We start from the raw sequence: 22,793 nt of genomic DNA on the forward strand, positions 1-22,793 counted from the left end.
GAATGTAATTGTATACAACTTAAATTTATTAGAACTAATAATGTCTACATTGGAATCGCATAAGTCAGCATAGGCGGCATTGGTGTAAAATATAATTATTTTTACATTCATATTAGCTATGCTCCTATTTTCTTCACATTAGATCAGCTGACATTGGCATATCTAACATTAAAAGAAACTAAATTTTAAAGAACTTTTTGATAGAGGAACCTTAGTCAGAATGCTCTAAATCTGACAGACTCTTTTAACATTTGGCCTTTTTTCACACAATGCATCATTCTGGTCACAATAAAGTCCTTAAATAGAGTGTTCATTTTTTTAAACTCAGAAACTATCAAACTGTCAATGCATTTCGGATAATAAGGCTTCAAAATTATATAAATAGATTATCTATAACGTTTAAGGTATGTCCAGGATCATGCTTTCAAAATAGAAAAAAAGCTCCATTTTGACCCACCTGAGCACGTCGGCCCTTAGGGGGGGACATGCTCGGCGTAGGTCAAAATTGAGTTTTTATTGCATTTTCAAACCATGATCCTGGACATTATTTAAACGTTGTAGATAATCTATTTATATAATTTTGAAGCCTTATAATCCCTTATATTTATTTTAAACATTTGATGACTGCATAAAATATTTTATTACATAAAATAGTATTCTTTTAAACCTTTCGCTCAAATGTTTTAGAATATAGTCATATTTCGGTACATGAATGTGCAATGGTGTTAAGATTTTTTACATTTATTAATTTGTAAACGCATTTATAAAACCATTAGTATAATTTATGACCAGATAATTTTAGTAAAATATTCACGATAAAAAATTATATTGATAATCTCTGTGATCCCAAATTTGACAAGAATTAGGCATTTTATTATTGAAAAAATGGGCAAGATTAACACATTTGAAGATAATTCTAAATATACTAATTATAAGCTATGTCTTTGACCATTGAAGTGTGATAAACATCTTATGAATATTGATTGCTTTATAATAATTATTGACCTAAGAATAAGGTAGTGTTTTTTTGAAATACGCCATTTCTTTTGGCATTCCCCAGTGATTAAGCTAAAACATACGGCCATAGCCATAAATTGAGAAACTATAATTAAAGTAGGGAGTAAAATTATGTTAACGCGCGTGTTTGAACATGTACCTAACCGATTTTTTTTTTTATTTCTTTTTAAACGGTACATGTTCAAACACGCGCGTCAATATCATTTTACACCCTATTTCAATTATAGTTTGTCAATTTATGGCTACGGCCGTATGTTGTAGCTTAACCACTGGGAAATGACAAAAGAAATGGCGTATTTTAAAAAAACACTACCTTATTCTTAGGTCAATAATTATTATAAAGCAATCATTATTCGTAAGATGTTTATCACACTTGCCTAATTCTTGTCAAATTTGGGATCACAGAGATTATCAATATAATTTTTTATCGTAAATATTTTACTAAAATTATCTGGTCATAAATTATACTAATGGTTTTATAAATGCGTTTACAAATTAATAAATGTAAAAAATCTTAACACCATTGCACATTCATGTACCGAAATATGACATTATTCTAAAACATTAAAGCGAAAGGTTTAAAAGAATACTATTTTATGTAATAAAATATTTTATGCAGTCATCAAATGTTTAAAATAAATATAAGGGATAATAAGGCTTCAAAATTATATAAATAGATTATCTACAACGTTTAAATAATGGCCAGGATAATGGTTTGAAAATACAATAAAAACTCAATTTTGACCTACGCTGAGCATGTGGGCCGTTAACTTGTCTTTTTTTTCTAACAATAGAAGCACGGTGTTCAAATAATTATAAAATATGGGTAGTTTGCTTCTCGTCAACTTTTATTATAGTATCGAAAATATCTTCACCATTTAGTTAGTAGATATTAGGACTGAGAGAACAGCATTCAAAATGCAAAATACAAATACTCTCCTATTTTTTTTATATTTGTGAGAGTTTAAAATATGTAATATTATCGTCACCTTACTATTAAGACCTCGTAAGTCCGATATTATGGAAAAATTAAGTTTGTTCGACAAAATTTAAACACAAAACATTTTAAATCATATCAAAACCTCGGTTTTCTAATATGGTGTCTATCTAAATTTTAAAAACTCGTAAGTCTCTTAGTTTCAAACATGGAATTAAAGCCTCGTATTTCACAATCAGTGTAAGCAGATTCATCAATTAGAGAGGTGTTTAAAATTTTGTTTTTATTACGTTTTTTCCTTCCTCTAAGTAAGTAAGGTGACGATATTTAATAGAGTAACGAGTTTGTAATATGTTAATATTTTTTTCGATAATTTTAACAGGAGGATATTTGAATGACACAGGCTTCAATGAGTGGGCTTCTGGTAAAACCATCAAGGCTGATAGGTGCGGAGCGATGACTGCCACTGGGAGTCTTGCACGGATCAGCTGTTCGACCCCTTCCGTATTTATTTGCGAAAAAGAAGTCCAGCCGCAATGTACAGCTAATTGTTGCGAACCCAAGTCAGTGGACTGGTTAAAAAATAAGAAAATTCTATCTCGAAAACGGATCGCGTCCAAAACGCACCCTAAGCCCGAAACTGATGCGTTTTAAAATTTTAATGTCTGTCGATATTATTAAGACTACTTACGTCAAAATTGTGTAAAATCTACGCGTAATATGGCTTTGTACTACCTAAAATAACATGAGACCTAAAAAAAATATTTTATTATCATATCAAGAATTAAGCATTAAATACATTTAAATAGACAGAAGAGGTAATCTGGGTTCTTCGAAAATCGCATTTTTTTCAATGGAAATAAAACATAAATTGTGTTCTACCTGTGTATTTTGTTATAGTATAACATTTAACATAGATGCGCATTTCAATTATAATTACCTTTATCGTATGTTTCGTGTAAACTAATTTCGTTTTTCACCCCTATTGAATACATCTCCTTTGTGTAACCGAATTTTGAAGTTATTGATGTCGACAACTTATTACTGGGCCTAATACTATGCATTTTGTATTAAAAAACATTCTTCCATTTTATTATCTTGTTTTATTTTTATTACTTTCAGAAAATTTCAATAGGTTCAAAACCTTTACAATATTCATTTAAAATTATCAGAAAATCATAATATGCATGTAATTATATAATTTCGTACGCGACACGAAATTATAATAGTATGACGACCACTGAACCCATTTCGACGATTGATACTAGGAATGAAAGCCCCACGGCCTCACATACTGAAGAGAGCCCCAGCCTAGGATCTTTTGCTGGCTCCCTTACCTATCGCTAAAGTGAAGGGCGGTGTTTTCAAAATAGTATTTCGCGGAGCCCCAGGGTTCTGCGAGGTAAAACTAAGGCTATACCGTGTAATTTTGGCGTTTTTGTATTAATAAATAAATTCATTCAAATTATTGAGTAGTCGGCACTCAGCATGAAAATATGAAGCAATGATTATGATACCCGTTGTGGTAGCCATGTAACATGTGACCCCTTGCCATATTGAAAGTAAACACACTAAAGTTATTCATAAAAAAAATTCTACACCTGAATTATCATTCAATTATATCAACGACAAATTTTAAATGTCATACACGAAGTAAAATAACGACATTTTTACTATCGGGAAAAATTCATGACGTGTGTGTATTTATTCGACTTAGCTAGTCGACCTGACACGGTAGGGTCTGCTTAAATCCGGGTACCCAGACTAGAGCTCTGTCAGCCTTCCCTCTTATAGAAGCCATGGAAAATGACGAGTAACAAGAGTGAAAGAATAAAATTATTACTTACGATAGAAAAAATGGGTGACTTTGGTGTTCTTTAATGTCTAGCTAAAAATACAAATCAATAATTTTTAATTAATTATTTTTTTTTATTCAACGAATAATTCACAAGATTTTAGAATATAATATTATAAGTATTGAACATACATCATTTTGAAAAAACTTCTGAGAAAATGTATTATAACCAATAGAAAATTATGTAATTAAAATAATTACATTAAATATTATTACTTGATATATTATTATAATATAATATATATAATATTATAGCCATATTGTGCGAGGAGTAGCATGTTACTTGGTTACCAAAAAGGGGGTCGCGGTCAATGCTTCATAATAATATTATGATACCTATGCCGATATAATATAACTCAACAATTTAAATTGATTTATTTATTAATACAAAAACGTTAAAATTACACGGAATAGTACTCTAATTTTTTGTATAATTTCAAGTTGAAATAATCACTCTTTACTAACATCTTATAAAACGGTTGTATAATTTTTACGTTGCGTAAATGTCGACTCAATGCAGAGAAACTAAGAATGACATTAATATTTCACTTTTAGTAAATAATTTAAAAATATATTTGCCTATCGCAACGTAACCTTAGCTCAATATATCCAATAAAAAAATACTTACCCTCAAATACGTCTATTTTTTAAATGTCTATTAAGATCCCGGATTAAAATTTACCTACTTAATAGAGCATTCATTACAGAGGACACAATTTAATTTTCACTCCTCGCACATGATATTATTCACTTCTACAGAGTATTCTAAAAAGAAGTTTTTTGAATTCATCGTCAGACACGCATACCAATTTAAAGATTCAAATATCTCACATGTTCACATCAAATTCGATTCACACGTTCATTCGAATACAGAACTTTTAAGTTTCTAACCATTATCTGTCGCCCGTATGAAGTTTCTTTCAACAGAGTTTACAACGTGTTTGGAAACAGTTTCTTTTGCGTGTCTTTACCACATTTAGCATATATAACTTTTTTCCTTTCGACAATTCTTCAAACGAGTATTTTCCGACTACCTTACTTGAAGACATGCTCGTTTTCCATTCTCTTTAAACTCGCAAATTGCTTCTGGATTAAGAAAAAAGTTTCCCAACCTCGCTAGACAAGGATTTCAATCTAAATTATTGTTCTGTTAAATGTTAATATGTATGCACATGTAAATTACCTGTCACCTGTCACATGACCTTTTCTGGATCAAAACTATATCTTCATGTCAGGTTATTAGATTTCAATAGCGAGGGCCACATAACTGATAAATAGTTTCCGAAGAAATTTAAATATTTTGTGTGATATGTTTTTTTTTTGTTTTTAATATTTTTTCACGAAAAAAAATTAAGTATTTCAAATATTTTCAGATTTTTGCTTGTATTTTTTTAACGATTATACTACTAATCGTTATAAACGTTATTATGACAAATAATATTGTATGAATAAACAGTGGATTACGATAGTTATTATGCTTGATAATATTTATATGTCTCTCTTATTTCTAGTCATTGCATGTATTATATTTCTCTCGGAAAATTTTAATTTCGTTATGCCAGGTTGCACCTTTCTGATGCAAATTATAAACCATTCCACGGTTTCATATGACTCGTAAAACAGTTGTATTATATGACTATCGCAACACAGAATTAATAATGATATTTAATTTGACGGATCAGGAAAAAAGACTTTTCGTTGTGTCATTTTTTGACTATGCTATAATACCTAATCAGTACATTTGTTTTCATCAGTAAATTTTAAATCAAACTTTAAATGAATATAATATTTTTTTCAACAATATTTGATTTTTATTCATCTTTGTGTATCATTATAATTAGCTCGAATCGTTCCACTGCTGAATAAAAGCCTCACCTACCCATTCACACACTTCTCGGTCCATAGTATGGCGTTACATCTAGTGTTTTTTTACACCACAAACAGCTTCAAATTTCCCATATAAAAGTTAGAATATTGGACCAGATTTGCTTTAAAGTTTACGTGCTGGCCTTTTGTAAAATATAATATTATCTTACCAATAAAATTAATGTAACATACAATATTTAAGTGATGATAAAATTTCGTATCTGCATAAGTTTTTAATTGTTTGGCTTTTTGGTTGGTTCCGAAACATTTTTTTTTCAATCTTTCGTTTTAATACTCTTGATGTATCTGAATGATCAATGAAAATGATTATGACGTATTGTTTTAAAATGCTAATTTTTTGTATTTTTTATTTTGAGAAAACCAGGCAGTTTTTGCTACCATCTACCTTATTTATAACCCTATCTGGCATTATTTTTGTTAATTACAGTTGGCAACACTGGTCCCTGTGGCCATTGAGTGCATATTCGGTAATACTTAATGACTGCATTTGTCCAATAGTTGTCTTCTTAGCGTCTTAGTCTTTCTATATCATAGCGAATAAATGTACTGGCCTGCATACGTTACTTAAAATCCTTTAGCTGCTATGTTGTTTTTCAAATTCTTTTTTAAAAATGCTTCTTTTTATAATTATTGTTATTAATCACTCTCTCTTTTTATTGAACAACTAAATATTATTTTATACGGGAGACTTAGAGAGTTGGTAATAAAAAATACAAACAATTTAATTATATATCAAGAATTTTTCCATCATAATAAATCGATGAACAATAAAATTGACACAATAACATGGACAATTTTTACAAAAGCATTTATAAAACTGAATAATATTGCTTGATGATGTGTATGATTATTTACCCTTAATAAATAATATTTTATTAATCTTAATTTTTTTTCTTTTGGGGAGCCCCCTTGTTTTCTTAAATAAAGGAGTTCCCCTGAACCTTAATTTCTGATTTTTAATAATAACACAGAGTTAGTTTTTGTTTAATTTGTAATAGTAGAAACAACCCGTCATCATTAGATGTTGCATTTATTTATAACTAGCTGACCCGGCGAACTTTGTACCGCCTCAGAATCAATAAGCTTGTGTTAACTTATTAGCTGAATTAAATTTAGTTTTTTATTAAGTTAAAATGAATACTCAAAATGAATTAAGTTCAATAAATGTGCAAAAATCAAATCAAAATGAAATGGATTACATAGTTTTGGTTGGTTCAGATTTCGAAGCATGATAACTACCGAGCCAAACTTCAGTTGTAAATTGTGCGGTAGCAAGCCAGGCAGATCCAATGAGTTTAAAAATTCAGTTGGATAGTTGGTTGCTTGGTCTTCGTTTGTTACACAGTCGATGGATTTGAAGGAATGTAGAGGACAAACGATTTGATTTTGAATTGTGAAATTTATAGGATCCATATCTTTGATGTTCGGGAACACTTTGTTGATGAGGTTGTCCTTCGCTGAGACAAAATTGCAAAAATTCTGTGGTAATGAAATCAATCCGTTCAATTTATCGACAGGAACAAGGCCGTTACCGATAGTCAGCAATTGCTTAGAGAAATCTTCGGCAGATGGATCGTTTAGCAATGCAACTCGCATGTTTGTCGTCAGCTGAAGTTTCTTCACGTAGCGCCACAGAGTCTTTGACTTGAGGCAAGCGCTTATTTCATCGGCAGCGGTCGATCTTGGAATGACTGGTAGAGTTTGGCGGAAATCGCCAGATAGTAGAATCATTGCGCCTCCAAAACATCTTGAGCATTGCGCAGATCTTTCATAGTTCGATTGAGTGCTTCCAATGCGCGTTTGTGTACCATTGTAAATTCATCCCAGGTGATGATTTTACTTGCTACCAAAACTTTGGCCATTGCTGAGTGTTTCGCAATATTGCATGGCGGTTTTTCAGTCGTTTGAAGGTTTAACGACAATTTCAACGCTGAATGAGCCTTTCGGCATCCTTCTAGCAATCCCAGAAGAAGCAATTGCTACAGCAATTTTGGATCTCGCACGAACAGTGGCCAAAATTAATGACATGATGAATGTCTTCCCAGTTCCACCGGGTGCATCGAGAAAAAATAAGCCACCATTTCCATCATCAATAATTATTGCCTTCAATAACGTATCGTACACTTCCTTCTGTTAAAGGTTCAACATTGGTACATTCATTCGAACTGATTGGTTCAATGCATCTCGATCATATTTACGTTCACGTTCCAATTCCCTCGATTGAAAGCGTCATTAATTCCACGATGTGGCGTTGGCATTCCTAACTTGACTAACAAACTGCGCACATGAGGTAACACATTTTTTCGATCAAAAGCAAAGCCTGGTTATGTATCTCCTCATTCACCTCGAGATCGGGATTCCCTGAACTGACACGAATTCGATGTAAAATGTTTTCTGACATACGTCCTTGTACTTGTTCCACAGTTCAGGTGGATTCGATGGGAAGCATGTTGAAATAATGAAAGCAAATAATGTGCGTATCTGACTTGGAGATGCAGAAACAATTGCTTTAGCAATTTTCATGTCCCAATAAGTATCGTTTTCAAAAAAATTGAGCTGTTGACATGCAGCACAAAATGTTGGGCACACTACACCATTGACAGTTCGAAGTGATTCAAATGATGTCGGCCCACGAACATTTACCAGCAACGACCGCAAGTAGAAGCATTCGTTATTCTTCGGATGAACCGCATCGCCATGTTTACGACGTTGAAATTTCTTCGATGAAGTGTTCCAAGTGTAATAACGTGGCATCTCAGAGTAGAGCAACGTTCGTGCAAACGGATCGCTTTGGCAAATCTTAAAGAAACTGGTCAATGTTGTCGCTGGAGGTGTTTCAACACATTGAGCAATATTCGATGCGTTGAAATAAACTCGTTGAACATTCTCCAGATGAGGTGCCGGACGAAATCCCAAAGGCCGAAATCTCGAAGGCCAAAATCCCGAATGCTGAAATCCTGAATGGCCGAAATCCCGAATGGCCGGAATCCCGAAAAATAAAAAAATAGAAACATCAATAATCAATTTTTACAAGAGAGACAAAAAAACCTTTTTTTGTAGAACAAATGGGTTTTTGTCTCTCCTGCAAAAATTGCGCAATCTTAATACTTATCTTGAATTATAATATAATTAATATTTCCACAAAAAATGGGGTTTTGTCTCTCTTGTGAAAATTGATGTTTGCATTTTTTTTTCGGGATTTTGGCCTTCGGGATTCCGGGCATTCGGGATTTCAGCCATTCGGATTTCAGCATTCGGGATTTTGGCCTTCGGAATTCCGGCCTTCGGGATTTCGACCCAAACCCATGCATGAATATGCGCAAGATGCAATGACATAATATTATGTTCATCATTACGCATATTCATGCATATGACGCGGGTCGCCAATGTACATGGCCGGTAGAATAGTCAATCGATCAACATTATCGCATCTTCTTCGGTACTGATTGCATCGCGTAAATGAAAAATATACTCCACCGAACGCAGTTTATAATTAGTTATATATGGATTTAAATTTATTGTGATTTTCTTACTTTTCCAATGCACGAGGAAACTTCTCGAGGCCGAAACGAAAAAAAAATCATCGAAATCAGTCAATCAGTTCTCGAGATATCATCAAAAAAGCCGTTCCATACGAAATGTATGAGAAAATGAACTTTCTTCATATTTTTTTCCCGTGATTTTTCGGATGTTTTAATTATTATTCTGCCATTCGGAGCGGAGACAAATCCAACAAACTAAAGATCATAAAAATCGGTCCAGCCGTTCTTGAGTTATAAATGGTGTAACTAACCCGACTTTCTTTTATATATATAGATATATATACTAGCTGACCCGGCGAACTTCGTACCGCCTCAGAATCAATAATCTTTTGTTAACTTATTAGCTGAATTAAAATACTCTTATGAATTAAGTTCAATAAATGTGCAAAAATCAAATCAAAATGAAATAGATTACATAGTTTTGGTTTGTTCAGATTTCGAAGCATGATAACTACCAAGTCAATCTTCAGTTGTAAATTGTGCGGTGGCAAGCCAGGCAGATCCAATAAGTTTAAAAATTCAGTTGGATAGTTGGTTGCTTCGTCTTCGTTTATTACACAGTCGATAGATTTGAAGGAATGCATTGGACCAACGATTTGATTTTGAATTGTGAAGTTTAAGTGATCCACATCTTTGTTTTTTGCCGCAAAAATTGCTCGTTCACTCAACCAATTGTGATTTTTGTGGTTAGCAATGACGTTCGGGAACACTTTGTTGATGAGGTCGTCCTTCGCTGAGACGAAATTTCAAAAAGTCAGCGGAAACGAAATCAATCCATTCGATTCGTCGACAGGAACACGCCGTTACCGATAGTCAGCAATTGCGTGGAGTAATTTTCGGCAGATGGATCGTTTAGCAATGCAAGTCGCATGTTTGTCGTCAGCTGAAGTTTCTTCACATAGCGCCACAGAGTCTATGATTTGAGGCAAGCGTTCATTTCATCGGCAGCGGTCGATCTTGGAATGACTGGTAGTGTTTGGCGGAAATTGCCAGATAGTAAAATCATTGCGCCACCAAAACATCTTGAGTATTTGCGCAGATATTTTATAGTTCGATTGAGTGCTGCCAATGCGTATTTGTGCGCTATTGTGCATTCATCCCAGGTGATGATTTTACTTGCTACCAAAACTTTGGCCATTGCTGAGTATTTCACAATGTTGCATGTCGGTTTTTCAGTCGGCAATTTCAACGTTGAATAAGGCGTTCGGCATCCTTCTAAAAACGTGGCCTCTATCCCATAAGAAGCAACTGCTACAGCATTTTCGGATCTCGCACGAACAGTAGCTAAAATCAATGACATGAGGAATGTCTTCCCAGTTCCATCGGGCGCGTCGAGGAAAAATAAGCCACCATTTCCATCATCAATTGCCTTCATTAACGTATCGTTCACTTCCTTCTGTTGAGGGTTCAACAGTGGTACATTCGTTCTAACTGATTGGTTCAATGCATCTCGATCATATTCACGATAACGTTCCAATTCTCGATTGAAAGCGTCAGTCATTCCACGATGTGGCGTTGGCATTCCTAACTTGACTAAAAAACTGCCGCACATGAGGTAACACATGTATTCGATCAAAAACAAAGCCTGGTTATGTATCTCCTCATTCACTTCGAGATCGGGATTCGCTGAACTGACACAAATTCAATGTAAAATGTCTTCTGACATGTCATCCTTTTACTTGTTCCACAGTTCAGGTGTATTCGATGGGAAGCATGTCGAAATAATGATATCAAAAAATGTGCGTATCTGACTTGGAGATGCAGAAACAATTACTTCAGTGATTGTCATATCCCAATGAGTATCTTTTTCAAGCAAATTGAGCTGTTGACATGAAGCACAAAATGTTGGGCACACTACACCATTGACAGTTAGACATTTCGACTATCATTCTTTCTTTTTTTGTTTGTTTCTTCTTTATTGTTTCTGTCACGTATCAGAGATGGCGTTGTATATGGATAAAATTTTTTTGTGATTTTCTTTTATTTTCGAATGCGCAAAACCTCGCGTTCAAATCCATCGATGTCAGTCAAAAGCCTTCCCATACAAAATGTATGAGAAAATTAATTTTCTTCATAATTTATTTTTTCCGTGATTTATCCGATATTTTAATAGTTATTCTGCTATTCGGGGCGGAGACAAATCCAACAAATCAAAGATCATAAAAATCGGTCCAGCCGTTCTTGAGTTATAAATGGTGTAACTAACCCGACTTTCTTTTATATATATAGATTACAGGGAAATATAATAAAAATAGGTATGTGATTCTGAATTATGACAAGCCAATGATGTAATATTTGTTATTTTTATTACATTTTTAACTGTAACTATCTAAAATTGACCACTTAAAAATATTTAAAGGATTTTCTTAAAGAGTTGTTGCATATAAATGCAATTAAGTTATTAATATTTAAAAAATACTATTGTCATCGACTGTACTTATCGCTGAAAACCAACATGTTTGATAAATTACAGAACAATAATTAATGCATTACAAAATGTATAGTAGCTATTAAAATGCATGTTAGAATAAACCCTTTGGCTACTACGATGCTTTTCAAAATCAAAAATATTATATTAATTCATGGTCGGCGCACAACGTGTCAAAGTTTTTTCGATATCCACTAATTTAGAAATATTTAGTTATGATTTTCAATCTCGCTTTGCACTATCAATAACAACAATTGGTCATAAAACCTTACCAATAAAATACTGTACAATAGCACTAAAAAATAACAAAATCAATAAAAACGCCATTTGTGATTCAATTAAACAAATCAATATGGACGAAAAATATGTTTTGTTAAAAAGTCATTAAAATATTAGTAAACTTCGGTTTGGATACTTTGGAAAAACCCATTATATACCAAGGGCACCGTGAACAAAAAAAAACGTATCATATTTATTTAAACATAACGATAGCCTGCGACTTAATCTACGTAAAATACGTAAATAAAAAGTTGACAAATATATAGAACGGAAAATAGTTTTGTTTGTCAAATAAATGTGTTAGAATAAGAGGAAACGGTTGGATCTAATTACATACCCATGTACATATCTGTTTTATTACAATAAATATCCAGTATCACGTATAAATACGTACGTAAATATCATACCCAACTATCAGCTTCAGTGTGCTCGTCAAATGAATTATTCTAAGCCCTCTTCACCATAAGATCGAACAAAAAAATGCACAGAATGCTTCCAACTGCGTAATTAAGCCATCGTTCTCCGGTCATGTATTCAAATAATTATAAATGAATAAAAAACAGAGTAGTATATATCGTACACTGAGATCTATAGGGTCATAACTGCAAAAAAACCCAAAAATAACATATTATGAATGCAGTTCGATTGAAAAAAATCTATTTTTTAATGCGATATGGCATTAATTGCTACTTGGAAGCAGTGGCCTCTTAGACAATTGTGTCCATGGTTATTTTATATTTAAAATTTTAATTTAGAGCTATATAGAGGCATTATCTTACATGAGGCCTTTTTGCCTAAAAAAATATTTCATCTTTAGTACAATATTTATTGTACTAGACCGCCGTATTTTTCAGCAGTCTACTGCAATTAATTAAATTGTGGTTCATTATTTAACATTCAAACTCAAATTACTCAAGAACATGTTATTTGTAGTTATGACTATATAGATCTCGGTGTAAGATATATAATATATTATTACGATAAAGAAAGTAGGTACGTATCATCATCATCATCAGCCGGGGTCAATCCACTGCTGGATGAAGGCCTCCCCAAGCTTTCTCCAACTCTCTCGGTCCTGTGTCGTTCGCTGCCACGTATTTCCGCCGAACTTTACCAGATCGTCAATCCAGCGGCTTTTAGGGCGACACTGTGGCCGTTTTGTACCCCTTGGGTACCACTGGATGACGGCATTTGTCCAGCGGCCGTCCTTTCGGCGAGCAATGTGCCCCGCCCATCTCCATTTCAGCTGCTTGGCAACGTCTATTACATCGCGTACTCTTGTCTGCTTCCTAACCCATTCGTTCCTCTTACGGTCCTTTCGCGTGATGCCCAACATGCACCTCTCCATGCCTCGCTGTGTGACTCTTAGCCTTTGGACATCTCTCGTGTTGAGGGTCCACGTCTCGCAGCCATACGTGAGCACGGGTAGCACACATTGGTTGAACACCTTACGCTTAAGACATAATGGTAGGTCACTCTTGAAGATAATAATATTCAGACGTCCGAAAGCACTCCATCCCAGCTTTGTTCTTCGAGCAATTTCATCGTGCATGCTTCCGTCTATGGACACCTGCTGTACGAGATAGGCGTAGCTGCTGACTTGCTCGAGTTGGGTGCCAGAAATACAGATAATCGCAGGGTCCGAAAAACAGTTCCTCATCACTTTTGTCTTTGAGACATAAAAACATATTAATATCGCTTTTATTTCTGCAATATTTCGACGCAAACTTTTTATTATTCTTTTTTTTGATAATTTATTATACTATACTAATAGTATTTCTATTATAGTATAAAATATGTATTAACATACATATTATATTCCTAATAAATATCATGTATATTATTTAAAATGGTTATATTTTGGTAACTCGTTAGAAATTCGCTCGCAAAAAAGTGTCTTGAAATCGTGCGATTTCACTGAAGTTTTTCCACTTCATGTAAACCAATAACAATGAAGTGTCTGCATGTCAAAAATCAAAAAAGTGGTAGCCAAAAAAATGACACCTTGTTACTAATACTAAGCTTTAAATGATTACACTGAAAATAAATAACATTTTTGATATGCGAAGTCATTTCCAAATGTGACAAATGATTAATAGGCTTATTTAAATAAGGGGAGCACCTTATAAATTTGCAACCAAATATATTAAAACTATGAATTATGTTTCTATACATAATCAAACTAAATTTCAATGGTATAAATAATTGTATAAAAAATTTGTAATTACATAGGATATTAACGATTGAGCGCATATTTTTTATGTTTATCTTTGACTTTAAAAAATCTTTTTAATGTTTTAAGATCTGCATTGGTTATATAAAATGCGTCATGTTATCTATGCAATGTAAATTCAAATAATGAGGCACTACTAATAAAGTAGCAGGTATATATTATTGTTATTGCATTATGAGATATTTGTTTTAATTTATCTGTCGGTAACGCTGCGAAATACTGCACATACATAATATACATACTTCGCTGTCAAAGGTATGCACCGAATAGCATACACACAACCACGCATACTAGCCATGGGAAACGAGTCACTCAGTAGCAGTGGCGCACCCAGGGGGGGAGCCAAGGGGCCTTGCCCCCCCCCAAAAACATTGAAATTGAAAGCCAATAGTTTAGACAAATAAAAACACGGCAAAAAAATGATTTGAAATTCTCCAGCACCCTCTTTAAAAAAAATTCTTAGATTTTAATTTCTAACACAAAAATTTCGAAACACTAATGTCGGGTTTTTTTAGAAACTCAACCTCTAATGGAAATGTCAAAAAATTCTCGGTGTCCACCCGAATTCCGGAGTGGTGTAGGTCATGGCTGGGGAGGGCTGACAGGGCTCTATCCTGGGGCCTGGGCTGTGGGGGGCCCGGCGTGTCGGGTTGACCAGATAAGTGAGATAAACATACATAAATTAGCTTTAATACTTTGGACGCGGAAGACGCACACGGTGCGTAATGACCAGGCGGCCGATCGATGTAATTAACGTGCATTTTAAAGGGGGCAATTAAAATCTCATTATCTATTCAGCAGCGAAAGCGTTAATAGTAAAAAAGTCTATTACACTGCATGGCCATGAACATTTTCAATTACTTATATAATTATGCAATATATTTTTTAATTATTATGTTTCGATACTCGACAGCTCTATTATTAAAGTAGATGTATTAAAAATCGCCAATAATTCACTGTATAAGTACCCTTAATTTGAACTAAAACACAATTTGAAAAACGTTAATGTAGTGTTTTACACTGCATTTAATCTCCTAATATCCTAGCCTAAGGGCCTGTTTCAGGATGTGGGGACCATGGTATAGGTACACCGAGTGCAATAGACAAAAGACCGATAAATGAGAAATTAAGCTGTGAAGAAGAAAAAGAGTCTATGGGACTAATTGACATTCTCCTCCTTGGGCCCCCCCCAATATTAAATCCTGGGTGCGCCACTGCTCAGTAGTGACCCGAAGACTTTCGTTCAATTATAGGTAAAGATCCGTTCTGACTTTTTATTTTATTGGAGTCAGTTGGAAACATGAACGTGTTGCGCTATAGCATTTGAACATGCGAGTCAGTTTTTTTAATATTCATCATTCATGACCTCTCACTATCTTCGAAGATGTCATCCAGTCATGAATCATGAAAACTTTCGTATGGCGTCCTGAAACTGTATGTTGCTTTCGCATAAAAGCTGGTCTTCACAGGCAGCGTCTGACTCTCACTATATAAATGTAGCCTTTTATCAATAAGTCAGTCTTGACGCATTTGCATAGAAGATGGTGCATGACAGATTAACAGGCAGGCTCTGGGTCATATAGTTTTAATAAGTCGTACATGAATGTTGCACGTCTAAGGCACACATTTTCTCTATCTGTCTGCGCATCGGACACATTGAACGCATTGAGCGCATCGATACGAATGTGGACAGGTGGCACTGCTACCTGGTAATTTCTTCTAGCGGTTTCAGAAAATATAATTCAAATTCATGAGAAAGCAAAACTATAACTGCTGACTAGATAATGATTTTTTAATTACCACCTTTAAAATGCAAGTTAATTACATTTATCGGCCACCTGGTCATTACGCGCCAGGTGCGTCTTCAGCGTCCAAAGTATAAATTATCAAAATAAAAATGAACGGTGTAAATGACATAGGAAAACATTGCATTATTTAGTGTCTTAAGAATACCAGTAATTTATACGACTGCAGCTCCACCAAATTCTTCTTACAGCAGTAGTCAATAAAGTGAAGATAGGAAATTGCATAAGAATAAGGATTAATCCGATATGTTATTCAAATTAAGTATATTTATTAAAACTTCATTTTTTTCGAAATAACATTCATAATATTACACGATAATCCGTTGAATTAATAGTACATAATTATATCGTCACTGTTCTGGCAGAAGACACTAATTCGGAAAAATGACATACTGAGTTAGTTATACCAAAATGTTCCTTATTTCAAGCTTTACCGTCTGGAAACCGTCTTAATAAATAAACAGTCTTTATTTTAAAGTCATCCTTTTTACGATTACTTAATAAACTCACATGATAGACCATTTCAACATTTTAACAAATTCATAGTCAAATTACTCAAAACTAGTATTTTCCAGTTAGTGTGTTCTGCCAGAACAGAGACGATATTATAGCAAAATAAAATAAATACGTAATATGCATAATATAAAATTATATTATAATATTATTACATTCATCGTATTAAATCTGCAATTGATTACATTTCTTTGGAAAATGGTATCACTAGTTTATATATCTTCACACTCCATATCGGAAAGGATTTCTTTCTCGCATACAAACTTTGCATGGACACCGCATTCCATTACTTTGAATAGACCCTTTTCATCCATCGCTCCACAGTGATTTTTACTATTACCCACCAGGTGTCCACCGCCGTATGATAGTGACTCATCTGCAAACGGGAAAAAATATGTATAAATAATTACAAGATAAAAAGAACTTTTTATATACTTACCACGTTTTTAAATTTTCTGGTGAATCATATAAACTTGACAATTATATAGTCACTGTTCTGGCAGAAAACACTAATTCGAAAAAATGACATATTGAGTAAGTACCAAAATGTTCCTTATTTCAAACTTTACCGTCTGGAAACCTTCTTAATAAATAAACAGTCTTTATTTTAAAGTCACCCTTTTTACGATTACTTAATAAACTCACATGATAGACCATTATTTCAAACATTTTAACAACTTCAAAGTCAAATTACTCAAAACTAGTATTCTCCAGTTAGTGTGTTCTGCCAGAATAGAGACGAATGTACCTATTAATAAAAACTTTTTATTGTACTGAATAAATATTAAAGAATATTGAAATGTCATTTTGATATTTCATATTGATTTCTATAGTAACGCACGTATTAATAATTTAGTTGCTAGGGCCCCCTTAGCAACCGACAATAATAACTTTCCATACAAAACAGAATTAACTGAAAATGAATTCAATTCTACTTAAAAATCGCTAAACATATTAAAAGAATGCATTGTGTGTTCTGATATATTCTAAAAGTTTCAAATGTCTAGATAGTCGGGAAGTTAGTTAAAAATCTTCAATCGTCCAAAACAAATCTTGGACAAACAAGAAAAAAAATGTACTGGACACACAATAAAAAATCTGTACCGCACAAACAAGAATAGGAGCTAATAAAAGCGTGGTAAAATTTACCGTAATTATACCATTAATGACAGGCGCGCGCGCATAAAAATGGTATGGGGGGTCCATTTTGAAAAAATATTCATAGCATATATTTATTTTTTAATATGACGGATTGGGGCGGGGTAATAAAATTTAGCATGTAGGTACAACATTTACCGGTTACATGTAAATAATTATTGTATGCATTATATTAAGAACATACATAAGTGAAACGGCAAATAATTTTCTAGAGTAGGTGGAACGAAATTTCACAGTCGTCGCCGATCGGAGACTGAGAGTCGAGGTGTGAGCACGTCAATTTGTTTTGTGATAGCGTCGGAGAAATATATTCTTAAATCGTGTAAAGATGACTAAAAAACGTTCCGCATGTACTTGAAAAAGAAAACATGTCAATAAATTTACTATTATTATTACGAATATAATAATAAACATAACATTAAAAGGACGCATGTTAAATTTTTATGACAAATTATATTTCGTTCGGCTCGCGTCATTTGCACAATCTGCACATCGCCTAGTCACGATCTTTTTAGACCATGTCTCAGCTGAAGTATAGCCTTAATACGCCGTGAGTTGTCGTAGCGGAAAGGGATAACCGTATAGCATTGAGATCAATAAATTATGCATTTTTCGTGGAGCCAATAAGAATACTTACGGACCAGAAACTCCACCCTTGGTATGGTTACTTTATTTCGCTTCTGACATAAAAACATTGCGACAATTATGAATCAAAAGTTAGCCCATGTTTCTTATATAAAAATATAAATAATAATAGTGTGGATCAAACTCAGAAACAAGTATTAAATATTTTTGATTAATATGCAGTATATAGACATTTATAAAAAACATATTTGAAAACGAACGAAAATCATCATCAAAAAACTAATAATATTATAAGTATTATTTTTAAATTAAAATAAAATAAATTAACAATAATTTGCATAGCATTTAAAATGAGTTACCAACCTAAACACTGCGGAACACGAAATCGAAAGCGAAATTTTCTTAAAGTATACATTTTCACCCATTAAACTTGTATTTTGCACTTATATATTAACCCATACTCCTACGGCTTTAACTACGTATGTATTAGTTACTGTCGAAGAAAACCTTCATGCATATAGATTAGTACAACCAAATTAATCGGGCTAAAAATACTACCTGGTTTTTGGTTTATTTAGGAATAAAAAACCGGTTTATATTGTCTAATTTGAAAATATATTATTTGATATGTTTGAGTAAATTAAGAATTAATTTTTATAATGCAACTATATACGTCAAAAGGAGAGTCATTAAATTATTTTTATTACATTGTTTTAAATGTAACTACTCTGCAAGGACCAGATGTATGACAACTGACCTAGTATTATTGGCTTGCGTAATAAATAAGCACATAATAAGTTATTATTTACAATGTAAAGTAATTTTGCTACCAAATTGATTCGTTGCTAATCGATTTTATTGTATATTTTATATCTATTAAGATTTTGGCCGGTTAACCAAGTACAATTATTAGGTCTTTGGTTATTTAAAAAACACACAGTTACCCGGTTAACCAGTTTTGGTTTAACCCGGTTTAAAAGCTCTAAATCAGGGGTAGTCAACCTTTTTATACCTACCGCTCACTTTTGTATCCCTATTAGTAGTAAAATTTTCTAACCGCCCACCGGTTCCACAGTAATAGTGATTTATAAATTAGGGAAGTAACTTTACTTTACAGAGCTACAGCAAGTTAAAGCATATAATAATAATTACTTTCGCTAAGTTTCGCGGAATAAATCTTATAAAACAACTTACAGTAGTTTAATCTATCTTTTCATTTATACTATTACATTTAATTAATTAAATTGTTAATGATATCCCTGAGGCTGATGCTGCGAAACTAAATACTGGATATCTGGCTCAATTTTTGTGAGGAAGAAACGAAGGTCTCCTCTTTCGGATATTCAGATGATTTCTTTCTTTGGTCATAATGTGATTAACAGCACTAAAGCCTGATTCCACAAGATATGAGGTAGGGAAAGGTATCAATAAACTGAATATCATTTTCTACAAATTTTGATATAGGTAAGACTTTAAGGATTTTAATGCCATAAAAGCTGGAACGCCCACTAGTGGGCGGTAGGGACCAGGTTGATTACCCCTGTTCTTAATTATAGATAGGGCCTAAAAGTATGTGTGAAATTCATGGTAAGAAAGGACCACTAAGACCAATTTTATTTATATAACGTGACTCTTACATCAAACTTAAATTATCTTCAGCAAATTTTGTACAAAATTTACAGACGGCACCGTCTGGAATGAGACTCATCAGTCATCATCATTAACTACAACTATAAAAGGGTTTTTAAATACTACGGATATAATGCCTCAAGAGTTTCAACCTGGCAAGGCCGTGCTAAAAGGCCATGACGTGTTGTATAATGTCTACGATTTACGGGATACTGGCTTTACTTGTGAAGACGCTGAACGACTTACGAACGTATTCTTGAAGTATTCCTGAAGATGTCGCACGGATACTGTATCAAGAGGTAGTTTTCAAATTTGGTCAAATCTACTTGTTGACTAAGTGAGCGATATTTTATTAGCTCGTATTCTTGTTTGTACGGTGTATGTTTGTCCAGTACAAATCTTGCAATCGATTTTTAACTAACTTCCCGACTAGCTAGACATTTGAAACTTTTAGAATATATCAGAACACGATGCTCATACATTTGGATGCTCATTAATCTTTACTCAGAATTGAATTCATTTTCAGTTAATTCTGTTTTGTATGGAGAGTTATTTCAGAAAAATCCGTAAAAAGTAAAAGACTATTATTGGTTGCTAAGGGGGTGGTCCTAACAACTAAATTATTAATATATACGTGCGTTACTATGGAAATCAAAATGAAATGTCAAAATTACTTTTCAGTATTTTATATTTGTTTGTTTTTTATTTACTTCATATCAAGTATAAATTTGAGCATATTGAGCATAATAATTCAACAGAAAATTTAAAAACGTTGTATATAAAAAGTTCTTTTGATCTTTTAATTATTTATTCTTCCGTCATAAACGGGTTGTTTTTAATAGCAACAAAACAAACACGTCATAACCCTGATCAGTGATCCTGATCACCTTCATAATATTATTTGACATTTAGCATGATTATTGATGTCTGCGTTTTCGATGAAATGATTGGTTGAAATTGATTTGACGCTGTTTGAAAATAACCCTCCCGGATATATCCACTATTGAAAAAGTAAGTTTTAGACGATTCAATGTTGAATTTAGCGAGTTCTGAAAGTCAAATTATGTCAAGCATTCTCTAAAGTTGAGAGTGATCTAGCATTGCCACTATTTTTTTATTATTATATATTATAACCCTCAGTTGCACGGTTTTGTTTATCAGCACTAGCTGTATAATTATATATTTTTGATATGAATAAAATTTTATTTAAAAACTAGTAGTTCTCTGCAGTGGAGATGCACACTGCACACTGATGACAAAATATTTATAGCTGTTATTCACTGGTGCCACTGTTATATTATAATAATAATAAAAATGAAATGTAATCGATTAGAAAAGTAATACGCACCTACATTAACCGGTTAAGTGCCCAAAGCGTCTTTGGACGCCCTAATTACACCAATTCTTATGTTAATTACTACCAATTAACTAATTGCGGCATAGAAAGGATTAAAGGATTTCCATCGTACATCTAAATGTTAAGTGACGGAATTTGGTAAAAAATAAAAATAAAACTATTAAATATAATTTGCAATTAAATAAATCGCAGAATGTCCTAAATCTTTATGTAAGTAACTGATTAACAACGTCAAAGATGAGACGACACTTTTCTATCTATCATTTACATTAAATATGTAGTCGAACCATTGAATTGTTACCAATCAAAATCTACTAAAAACATTCTGGCATCGTCATCATGTACGATCAGGGAACTCAGAAATAATGAGAACTGAAATACCTAACGGGTAAAGAGAAACAAACAATCGATCTTGAGTAAGGAAGAATACGGGATAAATGTTAACACGTGTCAAGAATACGTCAAACGTCGAATACTGACAACTGCTCTTGGTTTATACATTGATGCTCATTTAATATTGGGGTATTACACACAATAGTGTACGTCTATAATGCAGGTTTATTTTCGTAGGACACTCACACATTCAAAATCCTGCAACAAAGTTTACTGTACTGGTATATAGGCTATCGGAATTCTATTTATTATATGTTCTGTGTGTGCGATCTACTCCGCTCGTGTATAAGTTAAATATTTGTAAATTACCCAACACTGTCACGTATTCTCCTGTTATGAAGTAGTCGTGGTAACCAAGCCAGATGGTGTCCTTCTTTGAGTAGTTCACAATATTTTCAGGTGCATTGATCAAACTCAGCAAGTACTTCTCTTCTGCGGCATCGTCGATGATTGCTAAATATCCACCTTCAGATTCACATATTGTATGTGCCATTGACCAACTTTTCGGATTCAAGTGAAGTTTATAGACACTCCTGAAATTCGGTTTTCTGAAAAAATCTGAGGCAAAAACAGAAGAAAACTTTTTAAAAAATATTTTTTAATTGATTCTACAATCCAGTGCTGATCTAGAGGCCTTCTCACAAAAAGGTTTCTTAACAGATTTTTTTTACCGAGAAACTGATTTTAGCCAATTGCTTAATCTGAACCTGACAAACAACGTGAGAATTTCTCAAACCGGGGACCCGATATGTTAATATAAACCTATAAATAAGATATGTAAATATTAAGATAATATTTACATATCTTATTTATAGGTTATTTATATATTAAGTATAAACCGATATTATGTTATTGCTCGGCCATCGCAGGAAAATAATATATACATATTGATAATTAGGCAATATTACACAGTCAATAATAATTATGACATAGTAAATGATTGAAAAAACAAATTTAGTGTTTTACAAAACAAAACATATGATAAATGTGTCAACCAACATTAATCCTTACAGCACGAAGCCACAGCTATTGTGTTCTGATTAGGAGGCCATTGGATATAATTAGAATGTTATTTAAATGTAGAAATTAAAAAGTTATTAAATGCTCCAACACTTTGCCGAACCGGTAATTTATACGAATTAAAAAGGTAGCATTAGTTATTCGTTGATAAAACA

General features: G+C 33.1%; 1 protein-coding gene across 1 annotated transcript; it reads right to left on the reverse strand.

Moving 5' to 3' along the window:
- Positions 1-16,630: 16,630 nt before the first annotated feature.
- Positions 16,631-22,155, reverse strand: LOC147064754 (hemolymph lipopolysaccharide-binding protein-like). Its single transcript, XM_085958043.1, has 2 exons — positions 21,928-22,155; positions 16,631-16,872 (listed from the first exon to the last, which is right to left on the reverse strand). The coding sequence occupies exons 1-2, from the start codon at positions 22,109-22,111 to the stop codon at positions 16,709-16,711; spliced, it is 348 nt and encodes a 115-aa protein (XP_085814169.1). The 5' UTR covers positions 22,112-22,155; the 3' UTR covers positions 16,631-16,708.
- Positions 22,156-22,793: the final 638 nt, after the last annotated feature.

Source organism: Rhyacophila brunnea, unplaced genomic scaffold (genome assembly GCF_057557595.1).
Source record: "Rhyacophila brunnea isolate RB1 unplaced genomic scaffold, BYU_Rbru_1.0 scaffold_7, whole genome shotgun sequence".
NCBI classification, from domain to species: Eukaryota; Metazoa; Arthropoda; class Insecta; order Trichoptera; family Rhyacophilidae; genus Rhyacophila; species Rhyacophila brunnea.

Excerpts from the sequence above, each read along its gene's own strand:
- LOC147064754 (XM_085958043.1), bottom strand. The coding sequence starts at position 22,111 with ATGGCACATACAATATGTGAATCTGAAGGTGGATATTTAGCAATCATC. Across the intron at positions 16,873-21,927 it reads AGAATACGTGACAGTGTTGG|ATGAGTCACTATCATACGGC; the intron begins GTAATTTACAAA and ends TCCCGTTTGCAG.